Here is a 12,064-nt window from a genome sequence, read left to right on the forward strand (position 1 = left end):
CCAACCCGGGGGGTGGCGACCCCGTAGCCGGTCCCGGTCCGGTACGAGCGCGACACTGAGGGTTGCGATCCGTTGCCGGTCACGAAAAAAGACAAAAAGGAAAAAAAAAAAAAAAAAGAAGTTCAAGTATGGTGAGTCGTTCCCTTGTCACTTAAACTCTGAAGTGTAATGTGATCATGGTAGGCAATGAAAACGTGTATGTGAAGTCCCAGAGGCATAAGAATCCATGAGTGGAAACTGATAAAAGATTGGCAGGACTGTTTTCTAAGAAGGCGAAGAGCCAAAGGCTAATACACAAAGGATTTCTTCTTTTATACACACAGGAACTCTTCCCTGACTCCTGATCCTCCTGCTGGCCACGGGAGTCAAGTATTTATGTTCTAAATACCAAGCCCGCTCCTGGAACACCAGCTTGGTTCCATACAACAGGCAAAACTAAGGGGTGGGGGAAGAGGAAAGAAATGGACAAACAGTAATACATTAGAAAATGCAGAATCTAAGGAGGTGAAAGAGAAACATAATATTAATTCCATAGTATCACAAAACATAATACTTTGTTAATGTAAAGTTGTCATGTTTTGGGTGTGCAGTATATATGTTTTATTTCTTCAACCATTCTATGGAAAATTTAAAACGTACATGAAAGCAGAACAAATAGTATAATGAACTCTCATGTATCCATCTTCCCAATTCAAGAAATACTAACTCACAACCAATCTTATTTCACTTGTAACCTCACTGAATTCTCCCCAGCCACAGGTTATTTAGAAGCAAAGTCCACATAGAATATCTTTTAAAATATGCATGTAATATTTCTGTTTGCCCTCCTTCTCAATTCATGAAAATATACGCTAAGTGTACATCCTCAGTAATATCATCTTGATATTTTCCATTGAGCATGGTTTGATGAAACTTTCACAAAAATAGCATTCCTCATTTACATTTTGTTTCAATACATTTTTCCTGTTACGTTTCTGAAACCTACACACAGAGCTCCTGCGTGACCTCATGGGCGCCGAGCAACCATGAATGCCTTTTCCTGTAGGAAAGAAGTAGGTTTTTATTTCACTGTTATTCATTTAAATTTTAATATTCAGTAATGTCCAAATCACACAAAAGTAGAGAGCATAGCATAATGGACATTCATGTTTTCAGCACCAGCTTCAATCGTTATCAACTCATTGCTAATCTTGTTTTGTCTCTACTCCCACCCAGTCCCCCTTCCTGTATTATTGTGAAGCAAAGTCATATCATTTCATCCATAAACATCTAACTGTGTATCTCTAAAAGATGACTCTTTCAAAGTAAGATAGTCTCAAAGTCAAAACAAGCAGCAATTAAAAAAAAAACAACCCTCTTGTTCTGAGTCGGATGGAGATGATCTTCACTTCAGGAGACAAGGAGCCTTCTATGGATTATCAGACTCAGAAGTCATGTGGTTCACACCCATGCAGACAACGCAGCCTCTTCATTCTCTTCTGGAGCTTCTGGGACATCCTCGCAATAGGACCATTATAAGAGTCTCAGACTTCAGACTTCCCAGAAAGGGTCACAGTGTGGCTCAGCAGCTTATTTATGAAAGATATTTAAGATTTATTATAGCTTTTTTATGAACTTGCCAAAGTCTGGGCAGTAGTTGCTTGGCTAGTATAAGCTTTCTTTGGCTCTTTTATGTAGCAGCAGTAAAGATGTTAGCTGACCCTACAGTCATAGTAAAAGGAACTGAAAACTACTGCAATTCATACTGAAAACATAAATTCTTATAAAAACAATAAATCATGTATATTATGTGGCTAAACTGAATCATGAGTCTCTAACTGAACTTCATACACATTACAGAAATATTTGCTGTGTGTTCCTAGATACAGAAAGTTAATCCTCATCACTCCTGGGTATACAAAAATATAAGGTTAGTGATAAGAAGTTCAGAGCCATAGAAGTATGTGTGTTCTTAGAATCAATCTAGTTTATCTTCTCACTCAGTCTAAAATCCTGCATTGGCCAGGGTTTAACCAAGAAGCAGATGACACTTCCACGACAGGAATAACTCAGGAAGAGTTTAGTGATATTTTTTATAAAGGTGTGGGCAAGATGTAGGAGAATCATAAGGAATAACGCAGTCCCCGGGAGCTAGTAACTCTGGAGCTGTTACCACCTCTAGGTTTGCAGGGAGGAGGGCAGGGAGTGGCTACTAGATTCTGGACACTTTAGGAGGACCTGTGACCCTCAGCCACGGAACACAGAAATCCCGAGCTGGCCCACAGGGAGGCAAGCAGGGAGCAGAAATATTCTAACTTCACTCTCTTCCCCCTCTCCAATCTCTAGCTGTTATCTGAACCCAACTGGGTCCAGAAGGAAAGGATTCCATTGATGCAAGCTGTGTAGGTCATAACTTCCTAGGTCCACAACAGGGCAGAGAAGGGTGGAGAGTACAGCTGGAGAGGCTAGTGGAAGATGTCCATCACAAGTCCCATCTCTAACACCCCTGGCAGATGGCCATTCAGCGTCTGGTCCAGTGCTATCTGATTCATGCCAGAGCTCCCAACAAGCCTCTGACTGCCCGCATCATTGCCAGGCTTGGTTCCTGACTGCTGGCATTGCCCAGTCTCATGCAATACTTCAGGACTGTGTCTGCTCATCCCTTCTGTGGACTCCTGAACTGCCTTCTTTTGGACAGTCTATGGCTCTCGTGTGCTTGATTCTCAGGGCTACTTTTCTGGCTTTAAACTTTTGCTTTGCTCCATGAACACAGTTCAGACTTTCCTCTTTGCTTCTCCTGGCTCTTGGTAGCTACAACACCATGCCTAGGTACAGATACCATCAGCCCAGCCTCAGCCCCTCAAATGTGGACTGAAATGTCTTTCCTTTTGTGTTCCAGAGATGGGAGCTCAGTGCGTTGAGGCATCCAGTTCTCTAAGGAGTCTCACCACTGGAAGAACCACTGTATATCAAAGCACTTCTCCATGTAGAATATGAATTTATGGGTTAATTCTGTGAGAAAATGGCTCTTTTCCTGTTCATCTCTGTATGCCCAGGGACACAAAGGAGTAGACACACTGTAAGATATTGGCTGAACCCAATTTCCTGTAACTCATGGCTATCAATTCTGTAACCTCTGCTGCCTAAGGAACAAAGGCTTCCAGATAATAGCCCTACGAAAATTTAAAGATACTTTTCACATCCCCATGTTGTCTTTTCTTCTTCCAGATGATCCACCGTGACAGATTGCCATCTTCCTCTTACTGGTGTCAACTCTTGTGCCACCTTGGGCCCGGTGGCCTCTTCTAGATGCTTACTTCTCCTCTTCAGGTGCCTCACAGAACTAAAAACGGTGTCCGGATGTTGTCCCATCACAGCGGCATCCAGAGCACCATTGCTGTCCTGGTTTTGGACTGTATGCTTTTATGTGCAAAGTAAGATGGAATTTGCTTCTATAGCAGCCCCATAATATTTTTCCATAAATAAGAGAAAGAATATCATGTATATCTGGTTTATAGCAAACATTTGATCATGAGACAATTTTAACCAAGACTTGTCCCCCATGAGCTGTTTTCAAACAATCTATGCGTACGTATATACATTTCCAAGGGGATGATTTTAAATTCATTCTTGTAAAGTCATCTTGTTGGTATGGCCTACTCTGAATCCCCCCAAATTTCTATGAATCTTGGATTCAGTCACCTGATATTTCATGTCATTTACAAATTTGTCTTTATGTTTGTTTGTTTGTTATACATAATGTGGGGTACAACGTTGATTTTCAATAATTGTGTAGAATGTGTAGTGGTTAAATCAGTATATATACTTAGCTCATTCATCATTACAATACACAATCATTCTTTGTGTCCACTGATCAATTCCTCATTAGCCCCCCTCCCACTCCCCCTCCTCTCCCCTTTTCCATGTCTAGTTTTCTAAAAGTTCAATGTATTACTGTGATTTTTGTTTCTTTCTTTCTCTCTGTCTCTCTTTATTGTTCATTTGCTCATTTATGGATTCAGCTCCCAGTTATGAGTGAGAACATGCGTTATTTCTCTTTCCATACCTGGGTTGTTTCACTTAGAATAATTTTCTCCAGGCTCATCCATGTTGCTGCAAATGGTAGAATTTCATTTTTTTTTATGGTTGAGTAGTATTCAATTTTGTATATATACCACAATTTCCTTATCCAGTCACCCATTGATGGACATTTCAGTTAGTTCCAATGCCTGGCTATTGTAAATAGAGCTGCAATAAACATGGGAGTGCAGGTATCCCTTCAACCTGATGTTTTCCAATCCTCTGGATATATCCCCAGTAGTGGGATTGCTGGATCATATGGAAGTTCTATCTGTAATTGTTTAAGGAACCTCCGTACTGTTCTCCATAATGGCTGTACTAAATTTGTCAAGTTTCTTCTATGTCTTTATACTATAGAGCTCACCTTTTGATTCAAGTGTCTGAAAACCTCTCTAATGAAATGTCGTCTAGCTCATATTTCTCTAGCTTGTCCATAAGGATATCCTGAGAGTGTGGAAAGTCTTGGCCAAAATCAAGACACATTATCAGTTTCCCCAGAATTTCTCTTCTAGTAACTTGCTTAAGAAAGGAAGTAGGATTAGTGAAGTCAGGCTCAGCCTTGTGAGCACAGACAGGCTCCTAGCGGCTGTCTCTTTCTTTTCTCAGCATGCATAAACTATCTTGAGCAGCCTTTTGTAGAATTTTAACTTGGATTTAAATTAATCTCAGAACCTATAGTTTCCCAAATCTACCTTTTTTCCCCTGTTTTTTAAAATGTGGACATTTTCTCATTTATAATTTTCTGAGACCTCTTTTCTTCTCCTTGGTTTCAAATCTCCCTCAAGTACAAGTCCTTCCCAATTGAGAAGAATATTCCTTCAGAGAGAAGACAGGAAACTACAGGAGATGAGCAACTCTGCTTTCTTTTCACCGTCTATCAACATCCAAGCTTTCTTACCAAAACCAGGGGCCAGTCCCTTCAAATTTTTGAATGTAACTAAAAAATGGCCTTCACATTTTCATCAGATTGTTTGTCAAGCCTCGTGTTATATTGTGGTTTGGCCATCCTGACATTTATTAAATGCTACTCCTTGTGTTTATCCTTGGACAAGTGTCACCCCACCATCACCCCACTCATTGCTTATATAATCCTTCCTTAGACCCATCAAAGAGCCCCCTCTACTACTACTCTGAATTCTTTAAATGTGTCCCAAACTTTTTTCCTGTATGTACTGTCTTGTCAGAATGACATTACTGTTTTTCTTCTTCTCAAGTCCATATAACTCTTTGAAATCTCTGCCCATAGAATCGCAATAGCCGATATTTATTAAATACCTACTGTGTGTCACGCACTACAAGGTATTCTACATCTACCTCATTTAGTCCTCACAAAATTCTGAAAGGTAGATGTAGGCCTGTGCAGGAAAGGGTTCACTCAGCAAACCTGGGCTGCTCAAATCCTGCATAATCCCAAGGCCTTCAGGACTGACCCTTGTCTGCTCTTGGGAGATGACTTTTAAGCCCTTGGAGTATCTTGTCTGATAAGTGTGTCTTTTTATGCCTGAGGCCTTAGCCATATCAGATGGTTTATGCTGATAATGTGATCTATGGTGAAGGCTTGTTTTGAGATGCCTAGCGCTTTGGGCCATGCAGTTTCAGCTCTACCTCTGGGGGGCTGTGGTCTGAGAGCCGAGGTCAGTAATATGAGCACTGCCTGCTTATGTGACTGACCCCGAATGAAAACCCTGGACACCAAGGCTTGGATGACCAGACTGGCAATACTTTGCACATGTTGTCACATATTTTGGGGAGTATGACATGCTGTCCGTATGACTCCACTGGGAGAGGACAACTGGAAGTTTGCTGGTTTCTCCTTGACTCCAACCCCATATCTGTTTTCTTTGCTAAATTTAATCTGTACCCTTTTGCTATAATGAATTATAACCATGAATATAACAGCTTGTCTGGGTCTTGTGGACCCTTCTAGCAAACACTGAACCTGAGGGTGGCCTTGGTGATCCCTGACAGAAGCCCTATTTTATACACGAAGAAACACAGGCTTGAAAAAGGTTAAATTATAAAGCAAGGACTGGAATTAAGTCTTTCAGAAATTAAAGATTTTTTTTTTCCTGTCTACCACTCCATAGCATCTCCACGTTTCAGAATTTAAAAAGCAAAACTGACAACTCTTTCTAAAGATATAGACTATGGGTTCCAGTTCTGGGTAACATGGATTAGATGACTTCCCTCATCTCTCTCATTGAAGCAGCTGTAACTCCTGGGAAGGGCGCATGGAGAAGCTACTGGAAGACTCCAAAAAATAAATGGTAGGCGGATTGGGAAAGAAGACCAGAATTCAAAGTATTGCCAAACTGGACAATTTCTAATTGTCCCTGGAAGTACGTGTAGCAGACCAGGATAACTAAACCCCAGCGCTCTGGCTGGAGAATAACAAAGAGAAGCCCCAGGGAACCAGAAAGTACCAGGGAGGTCATGGAGAGGGAAGGCTTGAGAAAGCAGCCACATAAAATTGTTTATGAACTTCTGAGCTCAGTCCTAGGTGCATATGCATTAATTTGATGTGAAGAGCATAAAAAGACTTTGAGAACTGAACTCACAGAAAGATGAGAATCCAGGTACCAAGACTGACCAGTGAGTGGTGCAAACATGGAACAGATCTGAATACGCTGCAAAGGCTTTGAAGACTAAACAGACATTAGAACCACAATGAACAGAAGGTGAGTTGAAGCTTTCAGCCCAAACATAACCAGGTACATTGCCTGCTAAAACAAAAATATCAACATTCTGCACAGGACTTAAACAACATCTAGGATCTCATAACATAATATTTAAAATGTCCAGGAAATGATCCAATTTTTCAGCATATGAAGGAAAAGAGAAATGTAACTTGCATGAGAAAAGATAATCAACAGATGCCAACAGAAAAATGACACAGATGTTGGAATTATCTGGCCAAAACTTGAAGCAGCTAATATAAAAATTCTCCAACAAACAATTACAAACCCTCTTGAAACAAATGGTAAAATAGTAAGTTTCAGTAAGGAAATAGAAGACATGAAGGAGAACCAAGTGGAAATTTTAAAACTGAAAAATACTATGATCAAAATAAAATTGAACTTGACAGAAGAATAGAGGATACAGAGGAAGGCATCAGTGAACTACAAGACAGAATAATAGAAATTATCCTATCTCAACAACAGAGAGAAAATAGACTGGTTAAAAAAACAAAACAAAAACAAAAAAAGAGCCTCGGAGACCTGTGGGACTATAACAATGGTCTGACCTTCACGTCATTGGAGTCATGGAAGGAGATGACAAAGAAGACAAGGTTGGAAAAAGTCCTTGGTGATAGAGTGGCTGGAAAACTCCTCAACTTTGACCAAAACCCCCACAAATATGCAGATTACAGATGTTCAGTGAACCCCAAACAGAATAAACACAAAGAAATCCATGCCCAGACACATCATAACCAAATATCTGGAAATGTAAGCCAAGATTAAATTTTGAAAGCAGGTAGAGAAAAACTGATGTATACCTATAGAAGAACAACCATCTAAATGACTGGATTTCTCATCAGAAACTATGCAGGCCATATGAAGTGGGACATTTCCCCAGTACTGAAAGTAACAGGTGTCAACCCAGAATTCTATCTATATTCACTAAAAATATCCTTCAGGGATGAAGGTGAAATAAAGAAATTATCAGAGAGAATTTGATGCCAGAAAGAAAATGAAGAAAGAAGCAACAGAAATGGTAAATATGATAGACTATTCTTCTCTTGAATTTTTAAAAAATATGCCCGGTGATTGAAAGCAAAATTTATAATATTGTCTGATGTGGTTACCAATGTATGTAGATGTACTTACAAGATGCCTATGACATGAAAAGGGGAAAAGCAATGTATGGTGAGTGAAGTGTCTACCTTCTACTTGAAGAGATGAATATTGCTTATAAGTAGACTGTAAAAGTTAAGTATGTATACTGTAATCCCTACAGCAACCACTAAATAGAAAAAAATATATACAAAGGAATACAGATGAATCAAAATGACATCTAATGTGCAAGAAATCCAAAAGCAGGTGTGTGTTGTAGGCTGAATAACAGCCATTCAAAAATATCAGGCCCTAATCCCAGGAATATGCAAATATTACTTTATAAGAAAAAAAAGCCCTTTACAGGTATAACAAAGTTAAGATTTTCAAAATGGAGAGATTATTCTGGATTATCCTGGTGGGTCCTGAATGCAATCAAATATATCCTTATGAGAGGAAGATTTCACAGATAGAAAAGGAGAAGGCAGTGTGACTACAGAGGAGAGACTGGAGGGATGTGGGCACAGCCAAGGAAAGCTGCAGTCACCAGAAGCTGAAAGATGCAAGGAATGGATTCTCCTCTAGAGCCTCCAAAAGCTGCACCATCCCGTCAACACCTTGATTTTTGGCCCAGCAATACTGATTTCAGCCTCCAGAACCGTGAGAGAATAAATTCCTGTTGTTTTAATCCACCAAGTTTATGGTAATTTGTTGCAGCAGTCGTAAGAAATGAATACAACATGTAAGGGGAAATGAAGGAATAAAAAGCAGAGGAAACAAACAGAAAACACATAATAAAATGGTAGACCTAAATTTAAACATATCAATACCTATATAAAATGTAAATAGTCTAAACATTCTAATCAAAAGACAGGACTTCTCAGAATAAATTTTTAAAAAACCCAAGCTATATACAAGAAACTCATTTCAATATAATGACAGAGGTAGGTTAAAACTAAAAGATAAAAAAAGATACACCGTGTAAAAATAATCCAAAGAAACCTGCAGTGGCCATATTAATATCAGACTTCAGAGAAAAGAAAACTTTGGGAATAAAAAGGGAATTACATCATGATAAAAAGAGGCAAACTTAGAAAAGTATAAAAATAGAAAAGTCTAAAATTGATAATCTAAGCTCCCTCCCAAGAACCTAGAAAAACGAGAGCAAAATAAACCTAACACAACCAGAAGATATAATAAATATAAGAACCGAAATCAATAAAAATGAAAATAGAAATACGATACAGAAAAATAAAAATCCAAGCTTGTTCTTTGAAAAGGTGAATATAATTGATAAAGTTTTAACACGTTTACAAAAACAAAAATAGAGAGACACAAATTATTAACATCAGGAATTAAAAAAAGCCCCCCCCCAAAAAAAAATTAAAAAGGTAATTAGGGAAAACTATGAACAACTTCCACACATAAATTTGATAACTTAGATGAAACAATTCCTCGAATACTACATGTTATCAAGAGTCACACAGATGAAATACATAACTAGAATAGTCTTACAAAATTTTAAAAAATTGAGTTCATGTTTAGAAAACCTTGTGAAAAAGAAATCTCCAGTCCTAATGGTTTCGCTGGTGAATTCTACCCAACATCTAAATAAGGAACAACATGAATTCTACACAATCTTTTCCAGAAATAGAAGAGGACAGAACCCTTCCCAATCCATTTTATGAGGCCAGCATCACTACAATAAAACTAGACAAAGATATTACAGGAAAGGAAAACTACAGACCAATATTTCTTGTGAACATAGATACATAAATGCCCTAAAAACATTAGCAAGTTGAATGCGGCAACATATAAAAAACATCATGGCCAAGTGAACTTTATCCTAGGAATGCAAGACCAGTTGCATACTCAGAAATGAATCATTGAAATTTATCATATTAATACCTAAAACAGAAAAAAAGCATATGATCATATCAATCGATGCAGGAAAAGCATTTGACAAAATTCAACATCTGTTCATGGTGGGGGGGGGAACCCTCTTAGGAAACTAGGAACAGTAGGAATAAAAGGAAACTTTTAAAATCTGATTGAGGACAGCTACAAGAAACACACACACACACGCACATATACACTCAACCCTGCAGTTAACATCATATTTAATAGCAAAAGGCTGAATATTTTCTACCTAAGATCTTTCACGAGACAAGGATGTCAATTCTCATCACTGTTATTCATCATTATAGTGGAAGTCCTAGCCAGTGCACGAAGGCAACAAAAAGAAAACAAAGGCATAGAAATTGGAAAGGAAAAAGAGAAAACTTGTTTCTATTCACAGACAACATGATTGTTTACATAGAAAAATTACAAGAAATCTTAAAAGAAAAAAACCCCTAAATTCTCTAGAACTTATAGTGACCTTAAAAAGGTCACAGAATACAAGGTCAACACATAAAACATTAATTATATTCTAGATACTAGCAATGTACAATTAGAAAGCAAAATTTTAAAAAATACGCTTTTTACAATAGCTCTCTCCAAAGTGAAATACTTAGGTATAAGTCTACAAAAACTTATACGTTATCTTTATGCTGAAAACTAAAAATGCTTGTGAAAGAAATCAAGGAAGAACTAATAAAACAGACTGGAAGAGTCAATATAGTATATTTGTTGATTCTTCCTAAATTAATCCACAGATTTAACATAATTCCAATAAAAATCACAACATAATTTTTTGTAGACAGAGACAAACTGATTCTAAAATTTATATGAAAAGAAAAAGAAATTAGAATAGCTAAAACAATTTGTAAAAAAGGAAAAATGTCAGCAGAATCACTTTATTTGATTTTAAGACTCAGTATAAAAATCACAGAAATCAAGAAAACATTGTCAAGGAATTGAGACATAAGTCAATTGAACAAGTAGAAAACCCCAAAACAGACCCATAGAAATACAGTTGGCCATCCCATATCTGCAGGCTTTGCATCCGCAGATTCAACCAACAGCGAATCAAAATTTTCTAAAAAAAATAATAATACAAAAATTTTAGAAAACCACAAACTTTAAAAATATGGAATAACAACAATTTACATTGCATTTAAATTGTATTAGGTATTATAAGTAATCTAGAGATTATTTAAAGTATACAGGAGGATGTGTGTAGGTTATATGTAAATACTAAGCCATCTTATGTAAGGGACTTGAGAATCCTCAATTTTGGTATCTGTCGGGAGTCCTGGAACCAATTCTCCCACAGATAGTGTGTGCAGAAATGATGTTTGACAGAGATGCAAAAAGAATTCAATGGAGAAAAGATAGTCTTTTCAACAAATGATGCTAAAAACAATTGGATATCAATGGTCAAAAGATAAACAAATCTTGACCTAAACCTCATATCTTGTACATGAATTAGCTCAAAATAAATTATAAACCTAAATGTAAAACATAAAACTCTAAAACTTTTAGAAAAAATCATGGGAGGAAACCTTTATGACCTGAGGCTAAACAGAGCTCTTAGATATGACACCAAAAGCATAATTTATAAAAGGGAAAAACTGATAAATTGGACTTCATCAAAATAAAAAACTTTTGGTCTGCAAAAGGCACTGTTAAGGGAATTAAAAGACATGCTACATATTGGGGGAGAATCACTTATTTTGCAAACCACATATTCAAGAGTGGATTTGCACATAGAATTTATAAAGAACTCTTAAAACTCAGCAGTAGGAAAATACATTATCCAATTAAAAATGGGCAAATGATTTGAACAGATTTCACCAAAGGGGCTATATAGATGGCAAATAAGCACACAGAAAGATTTTCAACATCATTAGCCATTGGGGAAATGAAAATTAAAAACACAGCGAGATACTCCACATACCTACCGAAATGGCAAAAATGAAAAATACTGACAATACCAAGTGCTGGCAAGGATACTAAGCAACTAGATCTCATACACGGGGAATATGAAGTTTCTTATAAAGTTATACACTTGCCATATGATTCAGTAAAGTCACTTCTGGGTTTTTAACTGAGAACAGTCATTCTCAAATGTGTATGATTTTTACATTTGGCAATGTCTACAGACATTTTGGTTGTCACAACTGGGAGAGTTCTACTAGCATCTAGTGGGTAGAGGCAGGGACACTGCTAAGCATTCTGAATTGCACAGGCAAGTCCCCCCACAACAAAGAAGCATCTGGTCCAAAATGTTAAGGTTGGTAGTCCCAAGGCTGAGAAATTCTGTCCTAGAGAAATGAAAACTTATGTTC

At 37.6% G+C, this 12,064-nt stretch overlaps 1 protein-coding gene across 1 annotated transcript in view; it reads right to left on the reverse strand.

The window, feature by feature from the left end:
• Positions 1–264: 264 nt before the first annotated feature.
• Positions 265–12,064, reverse strand: part of LOC103603109 (acyl-coenzyme A oxidase-like protein) — a 175,874-nt gene continuing 164,074 nt past the window's right edge. The window contains exon 8 of the mRNA XM_008587582.1: positions 265–435. Within this exon, the coding sequence (XP_008585804.1) occupies positions 265–435 (171 nt within the window). The remainder of the gene's footprint in view (positions 436–12,064) is intronic.

Source organism: Galeopterus variegatus, unplaced genomic scaffold, assembly GCF_000696425.1.
Source record: "Galeopterus variegatus unplaced genomic scaffold, G_variegatus-3.0.2 Scaffold4457, whole genome shotgun sequence".
In the NCBI taxonomy this organism is placed as follows: domain Eukaryota; kingdom Metazoa; phylum Chordata; class Mammalia; order Dermoptera; family Cynocephalidae; genus Galeopterus; species Galeopterus variegatus.